The following is a 23,124-nucleotide window of genomic DNA, read 5'->3' on the forward strand; positions in this document are numbered from 1 at the left end:
AGCCAGGGAGCTCGAGCAGCAAATATATATATATATATATATATAATGATGGTCAGTGAAGCTACGAAGAGCCAGGGAGCCCGAGCGACAAATATACATGCATATAAAAGCCACATGGGGCAGCGAGGTCAACTTCTGAACTGTAGCGTTTTATTATCAGTCCTTTTATATATATAACTCATTTTATATGACTAAACTCAACAAATAATCTAATAATATTTATTATGTTTTATATTATAACTATTTTAATTTTTAATTAAGTTTTATATAATAAAACTATCATCTTTGTAAATAATATGATTTTTTTTTAAACATTTTTTTTAGACAAAACTTTCTTTTGAGCCTTCGAAGACAGACAGAAGGGAGTTTCATTTGATCCTCTTAAAAAAAAATAATGAGATTAAGCATCCTCATATTTGCAAAATTAAATAATATTGATAAGTTTTCATTGTTATAGTTTGTGAATAATATATAATTGTATATTATTAATATACTATCATGGCTCATAAACTTGAAAAAAGAATAATCATTTTTTTAAAAACAGATAAAACACAATCCGTAAAAAATTATGAACATCTTAGTTTATTATAGAGAATTAAATATCGAAACTAATTAGTTTCATTTTTCATCAAAAGAAATGATAAGATTAAACATCTTCATATTTACAGGATTAAATTGTGTTAATAAATTTTCACGTATATAGTTTATCAATGATATGTACTATTGTGGATCAGAAATAAGAAAAAAAACATAATTATTTTCCCAAAATTAATCAAATGCATGCTGTAAAATATTTTTGGATATTTTAGCTCATCACAGAGAATTAAATTTCTCTTTGTAATGAAAATTATAGGGTTACATTCATTTTTGTGCAAGGAAGTTTAGTAATAAAGCTCATTTGTAGATGCACAAAATTGAACTACTCATATTGAAATGTCTCTTGTAAAAGATTGTATTAGCTAGGACAACAAAAAAGCAATTTGTAAATATCACGTTGATCTCTGCCCATCAAGAAAGGGAAGAAATTATTGTGAAAGGAAAAGAGATATGATGAATGTGTGTGCAGGTATTTAATTTGATTAATTAAATATTAAAATTATTTAATTAGTTATAAGATGTGTATGTGTATTTGTGGATCAACTTATGCAAAATGTTTCAATAATATATTTTTTTATGAATAAAAAAATCTCCTCTAATTAATTTTATAAGTGGGTAATATTTTAACATATTTAAAAACTCTATCTATAATTTATGAGATTTATATTTTTTTTATGCTGGTTGAGTAATTTTCTCTTTATTATATTATAATTTTGATTTGGATTTTTATTATTTTATTTAGTTAATGTTAATTCATGGGGGGCAGACGTGTGTGTTAGATTAGACATGACAACTTATTTGCGAAGGCAAATGACGTCGTTATGGTCAAAAGTCTGCCGAATATCTGATTATTACATGATAGGCTGAAACGTAAGGTATTTGAAGTGATATGTATTGCGCGAAAAGCATTGAACGTGAAGATATTTTTAGCCACGTAGATTCTCCTGTTCTGGAGAAAATTTAGAGTTAAATTTCAACTGAATTGACTTTTCATTCTTCCCCATGTTTTGTTAGGTTATGTGTGTATTTTTTTGGGTAATCAGGTTATGTTGGGATTTTATTGTTGCAAGCCAAGAGACTTTTAAAAGATAGATTTTTGTTATAATTATTAATTGATATTTGGCTGCTACGTTTTAAGCTCAATTTGTAAACCAACGAAAATATAATTAAAAAAAAATCAGTTTTCTAGACCAAAATCAAAACAGCCTTGAATAAATTTCAAACAAAAGTTGGTCAAGTCCTGACTTTTAAGATTGTGAGTGGGGCTTTGCTGATTATCCGATGACCCAATTAATTTGATCCTATCTAAGCCAATCCGATTGGTTGAGCTAAGCATCGGGTTAGGGTCAATCCTAACCCAACCCTACCCCCAAAAACATATTTATATATTTTTATTTTTGTAAATTTTATTTAAAACTTGATTATTTTATAGTGTTATTTTACTTAATATTTTTAATTTATTATATTGTTTTTATGTTTATTATGAATATTTGTTGTGATTTCATTTTTTTAATATTTTTAAATATTTGAAATTGATTTTTTTACTTTAAATCATGTAAAAATAATGAAATTTTTTTAATTATATACAATTTTAAGAATAATTACTTTAAATTCTAACATTATTTTTATATAAAATCCATTTTAAATAATTATGATAATAATTTTTGCTAGTAAATAAAATTATTTTCATATTTTTAAAATAATTTTTGATCATTGGATTAAAACTTGGCCCCCTCCTTCAACTAGTCTAATGCTCGAATACACACATTGGGTTGAATATAAAGCTAAGGTGGAGCTTGGCCCATATGCAACCATAAAATTCAAATCTCATTATTAATGTAAGCATTTTTTTTATCACAAGGTCAAGGAGAAACCATGTAGAAAGACTAAAATCTATTCATGTTTAAGGCCAAGAGGCTTCTACACTCTTGCAGGGGTACATAAAAAATCATAGTGAGATCTCTAATATTTTTAATAATGTCAGATAAAGGGTGACTCCTAGAGTAGCTATTACTAATAAGAGACAGTGTCTCCATCGAGTTTGTGTAGATGTTAACTTTGAAAATTTTTTCATTCCAGTAGAGGTTAAGTCCTTCAAAGATTTCATAAATCCTTTAATCCAATTTTCTTTATCATCTCTGATAATGTCTCCATAAGCAATAATGCCATTGTTGTTGACAAAGCCATCCATGTCTAGTCTTATCCATCCAAGTTCAGGTGCACTCCATTTGACATCATAAGTAGCACCTCCTTTGTTAAGTTGATTGTATTTTGAAAGGAGCCTGAGATTATTGTTGACTTGTTGAGTGCTGCACAATGTAATGTTGCTATCTAAGACTTCATCTTCAGAGTAGAGCTTCTTACATCTAGTTTTCCAAATGTTTCAACAAACTTGGGTGAAAAAGTCTTTGCCAAGCTATTCTTCTTGTATTTAAGCTTCCTACTCCATTTTTTGCATTCTAACTTACCAACTTTTTCCAAATCTCTTTAATTTACTGACAATCTCTTAAAATATGAATAGAAGAGTTAGAGGAATTACACCTAAAAGGGTAGCTGTTTTGTTGGGAAGAGTGACTGTGAAATTTATTTAAACGATTCCAAGCAGCCTTCTAAAGAAAATATTTGATTTTATCATATGTAGGCCATTTCTAAATTTTAGACCAAATATCAAAGTGATTTTGGCTCTTGTAGGTATCCATTGCTTTGTAAGCAAATTTAATGGAAAAATTGCCATCAAATGACACCTTCTAAAAAAGAATATCTTCTTTCTGTTGATTGGGAGGCTGCACAAGCAAGATTTGTTTGATGATATTAAGGTGAAAATAGTGACTTAAGAGGTCAATATTCCATCATCTATTATTATCACAAAAGTCAAAGACTCTAGCCTGGCGAATAGAGTCGGCATTGGAGAAAGCATATTTAACAAGAGGTACTGGGAGTGAAGACCATTTGTCATACCAAAAGAATATTTGGTCCCCTCTACCAATTTTCTAACCAACATGTAGCATGAATTTATTCCAAATTTTGCATATACTACTCCACGTGTAAGAGCAAGAGCTAAGTTTGATCGACATCAAAATTTTAGGTTTTTTGCATTTGTGTTTATCATGTAAAATCCATACCCAAAGACAATCAAGTTTGGTGATAAGGCCCCAACAAAGCTTTATAATGAAGGAAATATTTTGATTTTTAAGCTTCTTGATGCCAAGTCCCCTATCTTTTTTGTCCATGACAATGCAATCCCAAGAAAGAAGATGAGGTTTTTTATTACCATCAGATGAATTCCAAAGGAAATTCCTAGATATTTTTTCCAATTATGATAAAATATTATCAAGTAAGAGCATGGTTTGCATAATATAGCTGGGAAGAGCCAAAAAGACAGATTTAATTAGAACAGATTTTTGAACCATGTTCAAGTAGCGGCTTTTCTAGTTTGACAATTGAGAATTCATTTTATCAAAAAGAGGGGCAGAAGTAAGTTAAGATGCCTTTTCATGAATAATAGAAATTTTAAGGTATTTACCAAGATTTCCTGTAAGTGGAATCCTTAACTTAGCACTAATTTGTGAGGCTCTGCTAATGTTGACATTCTTCGAGCAGAAGAGCTTAGATTTATCTGTGTTTATCTTCTATCTAGAGGCATTGCAAAAATCAGAAAGACATTATTGCATGACCATAGCTTGTGCTAGAGAGCATTCTACAAAAAGAATAATATCGTTAGTAAAAAATAAATGAGAGATAGGAGGCTCATTAATAGTTAGCCTAATTGGCATCTATTCATTATTATTAATGCTATTGTTAATATAATGACTTAAGTGTTTAATGCATAGAATAAGTAGATAAGGAGAAAGAGTATCCCCTTGCCATATGCCATGTGAAGGTATGAATTCCTTAGATGGATCTCTGTTCCAAAGTACACGCATTTATGTAATGGAGATGGTAGCCTGGATTAATTTCCTATAGTAATTATTGATCCTAATGGCTTTAAGAGTATTGTCAATGAAGTTCCAAAATAATCTGTTAAAAGCCTTCTCATGATCTACTTTGAGAGCCATGAAACCTTTTTTTTAGTTTTGTTCCTCATGGTTATCACTGATTAAGTGATTCATACAAGTGTAAAGGTGATTGAAAAGGGTTTTGGTGACAATTTTATAACTAACATTGCAAAGAGATATAGGTTGAAAGTCTTTTATGCAAGAGGGATGATTAATCTTCACGATCAAAGTGATAAAGGTGTTATTAACCATCCCAATAGTTTCTGGCTCTTTGAAGACCTTTTTGATAAATTTAATAATGTTATGTTTCAAGTCATCCCAGTATGTATGAATAAAACCAGTGTGTATTCCATTAAGGCCAGGAGCTTTGAAGGCTCCTATATCAAATAGGCATTTTTGATTTTGTTGTCAGCAACCTTTTTGTGTAAAGTTTGGAGTTAGATGTATAAGAGAAGAGGAAAACTTCTTTCGGTAATAAGAAAAGGTTTGGTATTGGCATTTTCCTTGAACAGGTTGTCAAAATAGGAGGCTGCCATGTCTTTCAATTTGTTTTGATCATGAACCTAAGTACCATCTTCATATTTAAGCGATAATATTTGATTGCTTTTCTTTCTAATAATAGATATAGCATGAAAGAATTTAGTATTTTGATTACCCTATTTTAGCCACTTGCATCTAAATTTTTGAAACCATATCAGCTTGTCTTGTAATAAGGCAAGGTTATAATCGTTCCAAAGAGATTTTTCTAACTTTTAGAGAAAGTAATTATCTATGTGATTTCTATTCTTATCCATCCCTTCCAAAAGACAAAATTCTCTTCTTTATAGAAGAAATATTTCCAATTTTTTCCTTATTCCAATTAAGAGTAGAGTGAGTAAATTTAGTTGCCCCTTCTATCTAATTATCAGTTATCCAAGAATTCTTAAACCAATGAAGGAAAATATTCTTCAAGCATGTAGGCTGCATGACAGTGAAAAGGTTTAGATTTATGCTGTTGATGGTCTTTCTTTTCAAGTTAAATTCTAATTAGTCAATGGTCAGAACCATATTTGAGAAGGTGAAAGGTGTCAGCCTGATGGAATTTAAGTCCCTAATTGGTATTGCAAAAGGCACAGTCTATACGTTCTTTAATCTTACCTTTTTCCCAAGTAAATCTTTCACCATGGTAGTTTAATTCGAAAGATTAAAAGAATTAATACAATGGCAGAATTCTTTCATAGCTCTCTAGTTAAAGTTGTCTCCTCTATACTTATCATCATAAGAAAGATAAGAATTAAAATCTCCAACAATAAGCTAGGGATCAATTGTATTTTGAGCTAAAGAGATGATAGAATTCTAAAAGAGATCACGCTTATGAGATACAGGATCACCATAAACACACGAGAGCATGTAGTGATTATTAGTAGCCAAAATATTAACCTTGCAATGAAGCAATTGAACATTGGAATAAATATAATCAATATTGACAATATCATTATTCCATTAAAGCCAAATACCACCAGCATATCCGATAGCTTTTACACTAATCCAATCAGAAAAATTCAATTTTCTAATAATTTTATTAGCTCTAATACTACTAGCTTTGGTTTCCAATAAGATAATGAGTATTATAGTTCTTAGTGATTTCATTAATATGCTTAGGAAAGTGTTTAGCGCAAGTACCTATACAATTCCAACAAATTATATTCATAAGTAAATAAAAGGATTAGATAAACTTGGAATGCGGCTAGACATTAGGAGATTTCTTTGAGCCTTCAATCTCAACTTCATTAAATTCATCATCTTCTAGATAATCACTATGAACTTGGTTATGATATTCTTTGTCCAGCAGGTCATCATCCAAAAATTCATAATCATAATTTCCTTGATTGAAATTATCTTCTTGATCAGGAATTGAGGAATTGTTTTGATGATCTATAATGGTAGTTTCATTGAGTTGAGACTTAGGAACAACAAATTGGCTGTCCATAGGGTCTGGTGGTTTGCTTTGCTTGAGTAAAAGATTAGTAGGAGTTTGAGAATTTTGCTCAAGATTATCAAAGTGAAAATTAATGACTCCCCAAATATTTAAATATGGTGCATAAGTCTTTCCATTCTCTTTTTTTTCCTCAGCATTGTTGGAAGAAATGTGCATTATAATAATTTTATTGGTGGGTCTTTTTGAATTGATTAGATTCCTTTTATTTCCTTTAACAACATTATGGATTCTTTTAGTGGGCCTATGACTAGTGTTCCTGGGTTGCAATTCTGTTGAACCATTTTTATCCCAGTTAATGGCATTTGGGCTATCCCATAAAAAGCTAGGCTCAACTCAATTTTTATTACTTTAGCTTTGTTTTCCCTTTTCCCTTAGATCTCTCAGCCTCTACTTCCTGATCCTTAGGTCTTGCTCGTTTCATACCTGTAATGTAACATCTTAGAAAATTCAACTTAAGGATAATTGAGTAATTAAGAATAAATTAGACAACTGAGAGTTAACTTGGACTAAATAATAATAATAATAATAATAATAATAATAATAATAATAATAATAATAATAATAATAATAATAATAATAATGTATGAATGGCTAATGATTATATCAGATCCTAATTAGGGTTTAAAATTAAACCTTAAGTGGTATTGGGCTATATTTTGGCTCAGTTAGATAGACAATATTTGGAATCTAAAATTTAAATCTTTGGCTGCAACCAAAGATTTATTGGCTACAGCCAAGAGTCAATTTTTAAGCTGCCAAACTCGCTTTTTAAATTAAAAAATTAGAGTTTTGAGTGAGAGTTTGAAGGGAAACGAAAAGGGCTCTGTTAAGGTTTATTGTGGATCTCCAATTAAGTCTATTTAGAGCTTCTAATTACTTGGATAAGTACTTATAACCTTTCCTCTTTCTCTCTTGTGCATTTTCACCATGGTTTTTAGGTAGTTCTTTGGGAATCCGAAAATAAGTTGTGAGTTTGTCTAAAATTTTAACTTTACTGGGATTAATGAGAGTTTATTTAAGTGTCTAACCTTTGAGTTATGATTCTATTAATGTTTTAAGATTTTAAGGTGGGGTTTCAAGTAAACCTTAGAGCTAATTTGTTGAGCTAGGAAGATTATGAGTTGTTAGTGGTGTTGATTAGACTAATGAGAGTCTAAGTAAATTAATAAAACCTAAAAATAAATTTGGTTGTAAGTAGATAACTATAATAGAATTTTTGGGTTTAGGCTTTGATTAGAGTTAATGAAGGATAATTAGTCATTAATGATTATTGGTGTATTTAATTGTACATTGACCATTGTTGGTGCTATTGAGCTTATTGAAGGCTCTATTTAATATTCATGGATACTCTTGATTAGTAAACCTAGAGTTGAGGTAACCAAAAATTTTAATTATTATATATCATAGTGTCTGCAACTGTAAGTTATGTTTAGTTATCATTGGCTTGAGATGGGTAATATAGACATATTCATTAATATAATGACTTTGAGTTAATGTTATGTGATAAACAAGCTTAATAGTGATAAAAATGCTTTATGGCCGCATGATAACCTGCAAGTTTTGTTTATGAATGTGTCAAGTTATTAAGATATGCATGAATATATATTTACATATATTAGTTGAGCTTGTATGATCATGATGGGTGGGAGTTCACTCTAAAATAGTAGAAGATTAGAATGGTAAATCCAAGTGGTGTAGCCTCTACTAAGTTTGTGGACAGTGGTTGGCATATTTCATTATTATATGTACTTAGTATTGCCAACAACCTATGGGTATAGCATGGGTCGAGCATGATACTCAGTATCATTGATCCTAAATTAGATGGTGTGGGTTGGGCACTTATGATATCCTGAAATTCGAGTAAGGAGAACTCATGGTCTAAGAGTAAGTATAGGAGCCTTTGGCCTGGTGACTCCTCACAATTAGAAAGCAGGGCTAATCGAGTTACACAAACTAGACCTATGCGAGTTGTTAGCCTATAGGTTCAGTCAAAAGATATAAGGAGGAATATAAGATGGATGTATTGATTATGTGGCATACTATCTTGTGTTTTAATGTGATTAATGTGTGACTGACTTATGTGATATAAATTGTTTATTCATTTATATGTGCCACACTTTAATATAATTTAATTAAATTTCTTGATTATTGAGATTGTTTAATCTTACTCTTATTTGTTAATATCATTACAGGAGATAATAAGGATAAGAAAAAGGGGAAGGCATCGATGCCAGAGGATTAGAGCTTATCTTGTAAAGACTTTAGTTAATATATGTGTAATTGATATTGTTTTGCCAACACTAGGGGTTTTTCATATTAGTTTATGTTTCTTTGAAGTTCACTTGTAATGGTAGTTTTAAACTTTAATTTTAGGCATTTTTAGATTGTCTTGGCCATAATAGGGTGCCAACCCCTAAACTGACTATGGTAGTAGGCCAAGATAGCTTTAACAAGTATATTTTAACAATTTAAATGGATTTTACATGTTTTGATTGATTATTTAGCTTGAATGCAAAAAATTAAATTTTTACCCCCTCATTATATGTCTTATAGAGGTTGAGTGTTCAATTCTTGTATTAAAGGTGGTTTAATTCTTGTGATGATTTGCATAAGTGTATTAGGACTTATTGAGTGTGGTTTAAGCCCTTATGTGGGCTAATGGCTTATGGTTTGAGATTTGAACACTTAGTTGATGGTTTAGAGGTAAAAATATAAAGTTTCAGTTCTAAGTATCTAAATTTTTATCTGATATCAGATTGATGTGAAACAAAAGCATTAGTTAGATTATAAATTTTTTGACGTGTGGGCACTTGAATCACCTCAATTGGAGATTTAAGTCAAAAGTTATGCGCGTCGAAAGTTCATGGTTGGTAGCTGTCATGAAGTCTTAGCCATGGCTTAAAGATTGTTGGCTACAGCCAAAAGGTGGCTGAGAGCTTTTGGCCATAGCCAAAAGAGAATTGGTTGCAGCTAAGTCTTTATTGAAAGTATTGGCCATAGCTTATTATGCTCTGGCCACAGCCAAGTACCCCTGTTAAGCAAAAATGACCCTTTTTACTTCATTTTAATTTATTTTCAACTCTAATTGATATTCATGCTTCCCAAATGCTTTTTACTTTGATTTATAATATTTAAATAACCTTTTAAACTTAGCTTTGAGATTAAATAATTAATAAGTCCCATCTCTACAAGATTTTCATTACTTAACCTTTTGAGCTTTTATATTGCCAAGGTTAATCTTTTTCTTTCCATGATATCTCTTATTATTTATTTAACTAGTTGAAATTATCATGGAACATTTACCTTAAGGTTAATTTCTATGTGGTTCTATGTTTAATTAATAGAAGTATTACGTGTAACATCTTTCTTTCTCCAGACTTGTCTAACATATTTTGTAAGTGAGGTCAGCTTAGATGGACCATTGGTAGTAGCAGAGCCATCCCTTCCCTGTTCTTCGACATCATGGTCAAGCTCTGTGAGGATGTCGAATCTCATTCCTAGGACCTCAACTGTGATGTAATGATCGATTAGCTATTAGGTTTCTCGAATTTCATACACTCCTTGCTCATTTGGTATCACCCTTGAATCTCATGAAATCCCTAAATTCCTCGTTTGGCATACTCTGGTGAACTTTCAATGAGCTTCCTAATTCATTGGTTTCTTTCCCTCTTTCTCTGTTGTGATTTTTGAGTGGGCTTGAATCTTGTTCGTTCTTCTTTTTCTCCTGATTTTCGACATTTCCTTTAGATTTTTCTAAAGTTTTGTTCAGAAGATTAGGAGAGCAGTTGTTCTTGTTATAGCCATAGTATCCACATCCAAAACAAATCATATTTAAACTCTCATACTCGACATTATAAAGCTCATCTCTGATTAGTAATTTGGGCATAAGCTTCATTTGCAGATCAACTTCTACATTGATCCTTACAAATTTGCCTCCTTTTATTTTTCCATTTTTATCTGTTGAGTCTAATTTTGATAAAGAGTTGGCATCCACTTTTAAAGTTTTGCCAATGTAGTTTCCTAGCCTTCAAAGAATTTCCTTGTCGTAACATAGTATTAAGATGTTGGTAAGTCTGACCTATAGAGCAATTTTGCCTAAGATGTTAAAGTTTGGGTTGAAGCTAGGGGATCACTTTTGAACTAAAATACTATGGTCAAATACTGCCTAGGGGCCACCATTGAAGATTTTATCGTAAGCAGCTTGATCTTCAATTTTAACAATATAATAACTATTAATAAGATCAATCAATTTAAAATCTCTGAGTTGCCACATTCCCGCTAACCTGGGTTTAATAGATTTTAGGATTAGTTGTAGGCCCAAAGTGTTGGTAACAATTGCATCCATCTAAGGCAAGCAAATTTTCTTCCCTTCATCATTGGAGATTTGAAGTGCCAGATATTGATCCATCAATTTTTTCGTTCTTTCTGATGGTGTCCACTCTTGTCCTAATTATTTGGCAAGAGCTTCATTTTTGTATTTATTTTCTCTCCTAGAAGAAATTCCATATCTTCCATTATAACTAATCAAGGATTCTTTCTAAGAGATAGGAATTTTTGCCCCTTGAATTGTTGTAAATGTATTATTTGATTGTGCATGATACTCTGGAACTTCGTTTATCTGAATGTCCATTGGTTGCTCTTGATGGTTGTTTCTTGCTAGCTCTGGTTGCATTTTTTATTGCTGAATCAATTCTATACCTTGGAGCTTCATTTTATCATCTAGCTTGGATATGTTTCTATTAAGTAAATTATTTCTTCTTTAGAAGTAGGGGGATTCAAACTTCCTTTTTAAGATGAAAGTGCTGAGAAAGTGAAGTTGGGATCAAATTGTGTCTAAAGTTTATTGGAAGCATGTGATGAGAAAGAAATTAATTGAAGATAAGCAGAAGATAAACCTTCTTTCTAAAAAACTAGAGATAAGATGAAACTTCTCGCCCTTAGATTAAGTAGCTATGACTATGTGCTATTTTAATGTCAGCATTTTATTTAAATAATTATATGCTTTGATAAGCATTTTTTAAACATGAATGTGGAGTTATCCTTTGGAAGTTTGAATGATCAAGAAAATATATTTAAAGCAACAGTTTAATATCAAATTACAATTTTTTAAAGTATTTTAAAAATATAGTGAACAAAATCCTGTCACTGGTAATTTGACAAGTCATTTTATTTGTAGGTGTCAAATTTTTTTTTTTCACGTCATTTTTTTCTTAAAAAATGTGCAAACAGTGCCTTGCGCATCGAGAATAGCATCCTGGTCCCGGGTACAACCTCCACGTGTCAGAACCAAAGCCAGTGTTGATAAATATCCTTCCCACTTCCTCTTAAAATCTTCTTCGAGTCCGTTAACCTGAGAAGTGGTGAACAGTTCAGTTATTCTCACAAGCCACATGGGGTTGAGCGCCAGAGCTCTGCTTTCCTCTTTCCCTTCCACTCCCAAAGCTCCTTCTTCTGCTATCTCCGTTTCCAGAAAACCTATTGATGTTAAGCACTTAACCGCACATACCTCTTTGTTTTGGCTTCGGTCACCTTCGCCCCGACCGCACTTTTGGGTTTCTGCGCGAAGTTCCGGCGAGAGGGAAGCTGGGAAAGTGTGGGAAGGCATCAACGTTCCTGACTCGGTGAAGTTCGGCGATATCGGGAGCGACGTTGTCGTCGAGGAGGTGGAATTGGATAATGTGGTCCCTTGGTGGGAGGAGTTTCCTAAGAGATGGGTCATTGTGCTTCTCTGCTTTTCCGCATTTCTTCTCTGCAATATGGATAGAGTAAGATTTTGTCACTTTTTCGCTGTGAGAGAGAGAGAGAGAGAGAGAGAGAGAGAGAGAGAGATGCTGCTAAATGATTTGGTTCTCTGTCGTTTTTGCAATTAAGAGGTGCTGCATCTATCGCTGTGTATAAAATGCAGTTCATACCTAGTAGTTTTGAGGTGAGAAGCTACAGTAGCGTAACTAGTCGTTATTAGTCGCTAAAATAGACAACATAAAGTAGATAATTTGAATTTTTTTGAAGCTAAGTAAGCATAATTATAAATACTACTCATGGCACTGACAGCTAAAATGAATGCGTACGTCTGAAAAATTTGATTTCAATCGCATATGCATGTAATGGTCTCATCTGTCACTTTATTTCTTAAATAAAAATAAAAAGAAGGGAAATTCGTGGTTCAATCCAGTACTGCCATAAAATAATATTTCCTTGCGTTGCATGCCATTGGGAGCCCTCAATTTCTCACTTAGCTGGAACTCTTAATATTACCATCTGATTCACATTAACAGGTAAATATGAGCATTGCCATACTTCCAATGTCAGCAGAGAACAACTGGAACCCCAGCACTGTTGGCCTAATACAGTCTTCTTTCTTCTGGGGATACTTGCTCACTCAGGTAAGTTAAACTTGACAAGCATAAGTTTCATTAGTACTGGGCATATACAAATGTGGAATAAAAGTTCATGACTCTGAATCTTACACACCGGTTGTAGATTGCTGGGGGAATATGGGCAGACACGGTTGGGGGGAAGCAGGTACTAGGATTTGGCGTAGTTTGGTGGTCCATTGCCACTGCCCTCACTCCTGTGGCCGCAAAACTTGGATTGCCCTTCTTACTAGTTGTTCGGGCTTTCATGGGGATTGGTGAGGTGGGTTTTGTTAATCAATAAAAGGGAAATTTTTTTTCACTGTAATTTATGATGCCGCTGCTTCTAGGAGTGATTTTGACATATGCAAGTGGAGTTCACTTCATTTGGCCTGATTGCTGTTTTAGGGTGTAGCAATGCCAGCCATGAATAATATTCTATCAAAATGGGTTCCTGTAGCAGAGAGAAGTAGGTCATTAGCACTGGTCTACAGTGGCATGTATCTTGGATCAGTCACTGGACTCGCCTGTTCACCCTTCCTAATTCATCAGTTTGGATGGCCATCTGTATTTTACTCCTTTGGTTCTTTAGGGACGATCTGGTTTTCTGTTTGGCTTAGTAAGGTAAGATTAGCACGCTCCAAATTATTTATTTTTCAGTATCTCTTCCTTTCTGGATTTGAATTGCCTAAGCAAGTGTCTTCTTAAGGATACTTTTGTCACTAAATTGCTTCTTCTTGACTACTATCTATCTACAAAATCTTTTAGTTTATTAGAAGTTTGCCTGATCCTAGCGGCATTTTTTTTTTTAAACTTGCTCATGTGTTTATCTTATCTGTTCTTCTGGGAGCTGATGTTGTAGGCACACAGTTCACCTCTTGATGATCCCGAATTGCGGGATGAGGAAAAGAAGTTGATTACCACAAACTGCGTTTCCAAGGAACCTGTGAAAACTATTCCTTGGAGATTGATTTTGTCTAAGGCACCTGTTTGGGCTCTGATAGTGTCTCATTTTTGTCACAACTGGGGAACATTTATTCTTCTTACTTGGATGCCAACATATTACAACCAAGTATGTCTTCCTGTTGATCTGGCATTCTTCATTATGGTCTTGCCAAGCGTCAACTCTATGAATTCCTAATACTATATCCTGATGTAGAATGTCCATGGCAACTTGGAAGTAAATGTCAACATTTAATTTAATAGAAGGGTTATTTACTTTTGTAATTATAGGTCCTGAAGTTCAATCTTACAGAATCTGGCCTATTCTGTGTCTTACCATGGTTTACAATGGCTCTTTCTGCAAATTTTGGTGGTTGGATTGCAGACACTCTTGTAAGCAGGGGTTTATCAGTTACAAGGGTTCGTAAGGTATCAGTTACAAGCATTCTTGAATTCACATCTAATGTACCTGTCAATCTTAACATTGAGAGATAAAATATATATATATATATATATATATTTTTAACATCTTTTGTTTTCTCTCTTTTATATTCAAACGAAATCTATCTATCATCAACCTTTGTCACATCTTTTTCTACAAATTTTCTCTGTTAAGACTATTGTAGCTAACTTCAACACGTTTTATGCAATAATCAGAGAGAAACTCATTTGACTTCGTTATCCTATGGCAACTTAGCTTTCTGTTGATGGGCGCTCTATAAAATTTAAGTTCTACAGGGTTCTGATAGTGTACTGTTATTTCTTCGTTTACAGATAATGCAAACAGTTGGCTTTCTTGGCCCAGCATTCTTTTTAACTCAGTTGAGCCACATAAATTCTCCTGCAATGGCTGTTTTGTGCATGACATGCAGTCAGGTTTGGATCTTGATATGTACTAATATTTATGTATCTTCTGTTAGTGACTTCTAAAATGCTTATTGTATTTGTGTGAATCCATTGTGTCTGGATAAAGAATCTTAGTTTCTCACATTTAAGTATCAATCAAGTAATTTTATCGTGGTTTCTAGTTCATAATGCATGAACATGTGAGTCTGACTGCTTTGCAAAGTAATGATATATTTTCCTTTTCTTTTTCCTTTTTTTCAATATTTTCTTTATGATTAAACTACGGTGAAAAACTTTAGGGGAACTAGATAGGATTGGTTTGACTGTTTAAACTTTGAGATTCAACAGTACTAATTTGGTACATATTCTATCTAAATAGGGAACCGATGCATTCTCTCAGTCTGGTCTGTATTCCAATCATCAAGATATAGCCCCACGATATTCAGTAAGTATATTCATTATCCCTAGATATTTGTGCAGCGTGTAATTTTTTTTATATTTGATCATATTACTTTATAAGGAGAAAAGCCAAATTTTGTACTTATTTCATAATTGTCTTCTCAGGGCGTATTGCTTGGTTTATCTAATACTGCTGGAGTATTGGCTGGTGTTCTTGGAACGGCAGCAACAGGTTACATTCTACAGCATGGTAAGTAATTGTTCCTTATCCTATCTGCATCCTGAAGAAACTCCAATCATTTTAATCTCGGTGCTTTGACATGAATCACACGGTGGCCGGCAACTAATACTTTATTTCTGGATTATTGTTATTTATATTTTAGGGGCTAACATTGACAAGTATGCTAAGTTATAATTTAGACTAAAACAATAAACATGAGAGCATGTCAAGCATGTATGCTTTTTAGTAACTTGTGTCTGACATGTTTTATGATCAACTTGGTGTACTAGTCTTGTATATTAGATTGGATTCAGGTTATAATATCTGAAACGTGTTTTACCTCATTTATCATGTCAGTAATATCATTGTTAATAACGTGGTTCAAGAACAGTTAACCAAGTTCAGTAGAGATGAGGTGGTTATGTTGTACAGGCTAGCATGACTTTAGTCTGATGAAAACATGTAGTTCTGGCTTGTTTACAGCAAATCTAATTGCCTACATATTCAGATAGCAGATCGGTCCCAAGTCCTCCAAGCTTGAGTCATTGTGGTCAATGATTAATCAAAAATTGATGTTTGAGGGCAAAAGAATCTGACTTCACATTAATGTTTGAGCTCTTGAAATTTTATCAGGTTCATGGTCTGACGTATTCAAGGTTTCAGTGGGGCTGTACTTAGTTGGAACCGTGGTGTGGAACCTTTTTTCTACAGGTGAAAAGATCTTGGATTAACTTGAAGACAGATAATTGCCACGCGGCTTGTAGAGATGTATGTGATCGTTAAAGGGGAAGTGCCAACACTTGATATGCCTGAGCACCTGACCAATATATAGATCCAAATTCGTTACATTTACAAAAATGATTGTATATAATGCCTTCATGATGAGAGGGAGGGAGGCCGGATGGGCAATATGTGCATGGCATGAAAAGAGGATGAGTTTTTTTTTTTTTTTTGTTTTTTGCATGTCGCTTTGATTGCAAAGGTGATTGTGATTCAATTTACAACTAAAATATTGAGAAAACCCATATTTATTATTTATGGATCATGAATAATGTAGATTATATATGATTCTATAATTTTCTTTATTGATGAGTTTGTTTTCTAAATAATGGAGGTTAATAGAATATAATTTGTAGAAAAGTTGATTTCATTAATATTTAACTTTCAATGTTGATAAAATGGTCCCCTCTCTTTAAACTTTTTATTACATTTTATTTTGAGTTATTCTATTTCCCTAAACTCTTAAACATATCCCTCATGTTTAGCCCAACTCCTTCTTTTTTAACAAAAACAAAACTTACTGAACACTTTTAATTTTTGAAAATGTTTAAATGATTTCAAAGTAAAACGATACCTTTATTGAGTTTTGGGCTGAGCCTGCAAGTCAGATATATTGGGCTCAGGCCCAAGCCATATTTTTTGTTTTTAGCAGAAAGAAAGAGAAAGAACCTATAAGCTGTAACTGATGTTATCAAACCTATCTGGTGGGAAACCGAAAGTAATTGGCAGAAATAAAAGTGACCTTTAAACGTTAGTTTGGTTCATAAGATCATCAGTTGCTTTCAATGAATGAATTCGTTAGCGAGAGGATTTCCTGAAAAGACGCTACACCTTAATATATACCCTCCGATCTTTTTTTATAAATAATTTTTATCAATTTTATTAATATTAATGTAAAAAAAATATAAGTGTTTAAAATTTTAAATATGTTTCTATATAATAAATTTAAAAAATAATATCATGTTATTTTTTTCTTTCCAATGTAAAGTAATTTTAAAAATATTTTTCAGATATTACTTAAAGAATCGTACTATAATTTATAAATAGGATTAAGTAAATCTTTTAAAATATGTTTTATGAATGAGATTGGAGGAACTACATGCTTTTAACATGTATCCTTATCAATTTCGGTTCAATGTTGTCAAAGTCGCCTATCACGTTGCTCTCAATGTAAACATCAATTAGACCCCCATCAACTTAAAAAGAAAAAAAATTAAGACTTCATAGGAAGAAGAAAAATATAAAAACAAAAAAATCAGAACTTAAAAGTTATATCATCATATAATTTCTAAAATATGGTCCAATATGGCTGATCACGTGACATTGGATTCTCTTGCACAAGATCTGTTTGAAGTAGAAGCTGAAGCCTGAAATTTTTCACAAAGCTCTCTACGCTCACAACACTGCATTACTCTAACAATAACAACAACCAACTACACAAAAAGCAGTCGTTGCCTTTAGCTCTCGTGATCATCATCAACTACACAAACAAATCAACAGACAAACAAAAGTAGATTAATACTATTTTTTTACACAATGCTTGTTTTTTTTTAAAAAAAAAATATATATATATATATCAAGTCAAGAAATTTCAAAGTGTCAATACCACCATACGATCAAAATCACAAGCCACTGACACTGTTGATCACACGCTATACACAATCACAAAGCATGGGAGCACAGCTCTAGGATTGAACACCAGCAGCTCTTCTTCATCCAGCCGGGTGTAAACTCCGGTTCCGCCACGCGCCATCACAGAGTCAAAACCTCCGTCCTCTTTGTCGGCCTCGTCCGAATCAGTGCCGATCCGACCTGCGATAACCCGGCATACCAGCATGGCCCGCTTCACGTTCATGAACTTGAACTCCTCCTCCACCTCCTCCGGGATGGACACATGCGCCCTCCAGCTCGTCGATAGCGTGGAGATTCCGTCCAGTTTGGGTGAGAACCCCGACTTGATGATCCCGCAGATATTACAATATTGCTGGCCACAAATGCCGGAATTCCCGTTGAGTCCCAAGTCGCAGAGGAATGTAGAACAGTGGAATCGCATGAGCTCGTTGCCATCGGCTATGCATCGCTCGTCGCCCTTCTTTACTGCGCCGTTTCGGGAGGCCTTGGCCTTCACCGTCTCTCTGTATTCTTCGAACTTGGAGAGGATCTTCGGGCTGTTATGGATCTTTAGGATCCGACTTATTCTGGGGCATTTCTGCGTGTTGGTCCAACCCGACTTGAAAATTATCCGTACTATGTTGTGACCAGCGTCAGTCTCCGCCAGCTCCGACACGACGTGTTTGAGCGATTGATGCTGCTCGAGAACTTGTGGTTTCTGGAAAACCTCGCCGCAGGCGGTGCAGGGGAAGATGTCATTGCGGAGAGGGAAAAAGTGGTTGTTGTCGGCGGCGATATCGGATTCTGGACATGACCCCGATGATTTTTTGCCGGGAGGATCCAGCACATGCGATTCGGCTTGCGCCAGAGAGACTAAAGACTGCTGGGACGAAATAGCGGTGGAGGCGGAGGATTGCGGCGATCCCTGAGCAACGTCACTGGTTTTGCAGGATTTTGGGGAGAAAAGGTGCTTGATGAAGGTCCAAGAAGAAGAAAGAGCCTTACGTGTTTTGAACTTAGGATGAGGAGGAGAAGGTTGCTGCGAGTGGGAAACAGGGGAAACCTTGCGCTTCTTTGACGGCGACTTTCGGGCACCTTGCTGTCTCCCTTCACCGCCGGAGCCGGCGGCGGTGGAGAAAATGAAGCAGCCAAGGTGTAGAAAGAGGATGAAAAGAGAGAGGAACTTGGCCAAGAAACCAGCAAAGGTTGCCATAAGTTACGCAAGAAGAACCTTGACTGCTAGTGGGCTTGGTAGCTACGCCATGAGGAAAAAGGGAGAGAGAAGGGAGAGAGAAGGGATCATGGGCAGGTCGAAAGAAAGAGGAGAATGATGAAGACAGCGTGAAGAGAGGGAAAAAGAGGAGAGGAAAAGAAAGGAAAAAGGAAAAGATTGATGCGTTATGTGAGAGAGGGGGGGGGGGGAGAATGTAGGGACTATGGAGGGCGCAAGAAGAAGAATAAAGGTGAAGAAGAGTCGGTGGAACGCAACTTCGCTGCTGATTGATAGCACAGTGAGTGGTGCAGTAATCAATCCATTTGTTTATTTAGGAGACAACTATATTGCATATCAATCTTTTTCTTTCTTTCTTTTTTTGTTTTTGTTTTTGTGGAGTGACGCAGTAGTAAATCAATTCGGGGATTATAATATAAAATAAAAAGAGGCGAGAGAGAGAGAGAGACGGCCTGGGCTGATGATATCAGCTTTAACCGAAAGTAACGGTCTGTCAATCTCTCTCCGAGTCTCTCAATTCCTTTCTTCTTTCATTTTCCCTTCAATCCAGGCAACAAATCGATTCTCTAGCTCCTAATTATCAACACGATATTAAACAATTATGATAATCCAAGATTTCTTCTTCTTCTTCTTCACTCGTTGAGGTGGCAATGAGAAGAAATAAATTGCGCAGAATCTATTTGATACTCGGCTCTTCTTTTATTTGGCCAAAAAAAAAACCTTCGATATAATAATTTCTAAATATTAGGTGGTTTGATACCAAACAAAATACAGATAATCGGTATAATTAAAATTAAATATTAAAATTTTATATAAAAAATTGTAAATGTGATATCTTATTCCCATCAATATAATCTAACAAAGTAAGTAGTATATACATTGTCTTGATGGATTCAATAATTATAGTGGTAAACAAGTACAAATCAAATTGCTTTTGTTTACAACATAAAACAATAAGCACCATTATCTTTCATTTTCAAAAAATATATACATATATATAAAAAAACCTCCACTCAAGTTTATGTGAGCATAAAAACTCTCATTTTTTTAAGCAAATAACCATGTTATGCTAATCTCTCTTATCAATAAAGAAAATATAGTTATTAAGAAAGAGTGATATGCGAACAAAAGTTAGTCTAAGTGACAAGAAGTTACCCTATGTAAATATAGTTAATCTTGGGTTGACCCTATTATTAATATAATGACTTTATTTATAAATAATTTATAAATATTTTTATAAATATTTTTTGAATTTAGAAGTATTCCTCACTTTAGTAAGTTGTTATGTTCAACTCATCTGAACTTTTATTCATGAAAAAAAGGAAGAAAGAAATAAATAAAAGGGATGTCATACATTGGATGCCAGGTAAATGACAACAGATCATATATACTTGAGCACATGAAGATCATTAGAAGCTGCATAAGATTTTGATCCAAGAAATGCATGCATGCATGCTTCGACTTCAGAATCTTTGATATCAGTAATAGAAAAATTCTGGGCTTCATGTTATTTCTAAGACATGGCAGGCACGTGGCAAACCCACCTGCTTCACTTCCCGATCAATCGCTACATTTATCCTGGATTTATCTCTATAATTAGTTGCCATCTCACATAAAAACAATATAATTCACTGCCAGAGCTGTATAGAAGCTGCAATAATTCATGTGAAAATCCTTTTCTCAAGGAGAATCCTAAGCCAACACTTGAGTTTGTCTAGTGTTTTTATAATTGTTCTTTCTCGAGATTCGATCAGTACACCCCCACACATGACTTTGTCTCTCTCGCTAATAAAGCATTTTTCTGATTCTAAGTCTTTTAATTAAGGTTATACATATATAGGAGGAGTACGCACGTAACCACGAAGATTAGTGGAGACGTTTTTTGGTGAATTAATTACAGTTCATATGGAGACAGAGACACTAAAACTGTGAAACAGATGAATCTTTAACATTGAGATTTGCACTGTGCAGTGTCCTTGGCTCGCAGACAAATGTTCCGGTGCTTGGAGGGCCATGCAGCACATGTATAAGAGTCGACATAGGAACTTTTGGCCTTTAGTGCAACACAACTTCCATCGGGGAACGGAATTTTTCTTTCTTCTCTTTCGTGTTCTTGTTGTATCCTAACTAGATCAATTAATTTATTCGTGGTCAATTTTAATTTCCCTATGTGTAGTTAGACAAAAATTGTTAGTTTTCCAATTAATGCATGGGATATTTGTGATTCTTCTAATAGTCCTTGATATCTGTATTTTGGTATTTTTAAATTAATGCTTCAGAGTGATACTCAAAATGTTTTGAATGTGTTTTTAAACATGCACGAGAAATTTCATAGCTAGATTGCAATATGTAAAATCGCATGATTTGTGAAGAATTTATGAATCAAGGAAATCAAGGCAAACGGGCTGGGTGGCTGCCTTAGAATGCGAACTGATATGCAGCATTTTGAGGTTGGAACTTTCAATCTTGACAATGAGTCTCTGTTTTTGAGGTTCTTGTATCCGTTTTCATTCACGTCACCAAATTTTTTTAATATAATCTGTTATATATATATATATATATATATTTTTTTTTTTTTTGCCGACATATTTCCGTGCTCTTGAAAGCACATCAATTTCTTAGGTAATTGATTTGACTCAACGGAATTCCCGAGAAGTAAAACTCTCATATTCTGGAAATTACTATTGATTTGCGTTAATGGATATACACTCCCAATACATCAATAACATAGGATATTGATAACACAACTTTAAAAAATTGGTTAAAATTAACTCTCATTTTTTAAATTTACATCTTTTTAATCTTAACTTTATTAAATTCCTTATATATAAGTGTCTCATTAATAAAATTTAAAATTTCAATGAACTACATATTATTTTAAAAAGAATTATAAATGAAACAGAAAATACGCTTGAAAAAATTATAAAAAAGAGCATATGTACTTGCTAAGTTTGCTCAAAATATGAACGAATAAAGTTGCATCTTTAGCCACCTTCTACTTTATTCATAAAGTCGGAGGGGGAGGGAGCAGTTTGCATTTTCTCTAAAATAAAAAAGAAGTTTGCATTTTGATGTAACCTCTGTTTAATTGATCCGTTGAGTTATTGTATCACTTCTATTTTAAAAAAAATTATAAAAACTGCCTCATGTTTTATATTACGAACAAGAAAGAAAGAGTAGTATATTGGATAGAAGTCTTGCATTGTGAATTCAAATTAAATCAAATCATAATTTTAAATTGAGTAATGTGTAATCAGACTTAAAATAAGGTGTAAATATTGGGTGGAAATTAAGGGGAAGATGGAGTTGCCACACATATCGTACAAGAAATCCAGCAATAACATTTATCGTGCCACACAAGCAATTATTTGTAATTTAATTGGAAATTTTCCCTCTCTACAAGTCATGAAATGTTAATTGGAAATTTTCCCTCTCTACAAGTCATGAAATGTTAGCAGCGTGTATCCATGCTTGGGATGATGAATGATGAACACAAAGGCCACGAACAGGCAGTGGCGGCAACGTGGGACGAATATATTATCATCCGCAATAGTAGTCTTGTCTCCGATGTGGGCCCTCATTATCTGCATCTAATCTTTTTTGCTTAGCAACTCTTCCCTGTATATATATTCACTTCAAGACTTTCATCGAAGCATCTTCAGCATTTCCCTCCATTAGTGTCTTCCCATTAATACAATGGCTGCGCTATCACTGTTATCTGATTCAATCGTATCTCAATCTGTAAACATAAAAAAGAGATGAAAACAAAATATTATAATAAATTACCAGAAAATAACTTATTATTGTCTAGTACTAATTATAAGGTGACCTTTCACCCCTCCGAGAAAAATATAGTAACCTATAAATTCTCAGAAAAATATATGCTCCGTTGCATCGTAAATGTGGCGCAGATTGCGAAAGTTACGCAAGTCAGTCACTTGTCAGGAAAAAAAATGTGTGTTAATTTTTTTAAAATACATGTTTTGTACTCACTTAATTTGCATTAGAATATTGTCAACATGCGTCTTATACGTCATATAATCTAACTATAAAAATGGTTTTAGAAAAATAATTATAAACATGAGAAACAAATGAGATTGATGCCTTATATTTAGGATCAAAGCAAAAGCTCACAGCTAGCTCATATGCTTAAGACCAAAAATATGGTATAG

General features: G+C 33.6%; 2 protein-coding genes across 3 annotated transcripts; one reads left to right on the forward strand and one right to left on the reverse strand.

Annotated features, from left to right (window-relative positions):
- The first annotated feature begins 11,924 nt into the window (after positions 1 to 11,924).
- On the forward strand, positions 11,925 to 16,470 carry LOC129318258 (sodium-dependent phosphate transport protein 1, chloroplastic-like). Its single transcript, XM_054962956.1, has 10 exons — positions 11,925 to 12,335; positions 12,846 to 12,953; positions 13,051 to 13,206; positions 13,332 to 13,547; positions 13,786 to 13,995; positions 14,157 to 14,294; positions 14,640 to 14,741; positions 15,091 to 15,156; positions 15,276 to 15,360; positions 15,964 to 16,470. Exons 1-10 carry the CDS (start codon positions 11,961 to 11,963, stop codon positions 16,059 to 16,061), a joined length of 1,554 nt encoding a protein of 517 aa, XP_054818931.1. The 5' UTR covers positions 11,925 to 11,960; the 3' UTR covers positions 16,062 to 16,470.
- An 898-nt stretch (positions 16,471 to 17,368) lies between these two features.
- LOC129318260 (uncharacterized) lies at positions 17,369 to 19,135 on the reverse strand. Of its 2 annotated transcripts, none has more exons than XM_054962959.1 (2): positions 17,725 to 19,135; positions 17,369 to 17,590 (listed from the first exon to the last, which is right to left on the reverse strand). In XM_054962959.1, exon 1 carries the CDS (start codon positions 18,932 to 18,934, stop codon positions 17,756 to 17,758), a length of 1,179 nt encoding a protein of 392 aa, XP_054818934.1. In that variant the 5' UTR covers positions 18,935 to 19,135; the 3' UTR covers positions 17,369 to 17,590; positions 17,725 to 17,755. The 2 variants fall into 2 exon arrangements, with proteins under 2 accessions (XP_054818934.1, XP_054818933.1); XM_054962958.1 differs by having other exon boundaries at positions 17,717 to 19,135.
- Between the last annotated feature and the right edge of the window lie 3,989 nt (positions 19,136 to 23,124).

This window comes from Prosopis cineraria, unplaced genomic scaffold, assembly GCF_029017545.1.
Source record: "Prosopis cineraria cultivar Desert tree isolate PC_DT_omini unplaced genomic scaffold, ASM2901754v1 PC8, whole genome shotgun sequence".
Lineage (NCBI taxonomy): Eukaryota > Viridiplantae > Streptophyta > Magnoliopsida > Fabales > Fabaceae > Prosopis > Prosopis cineraria.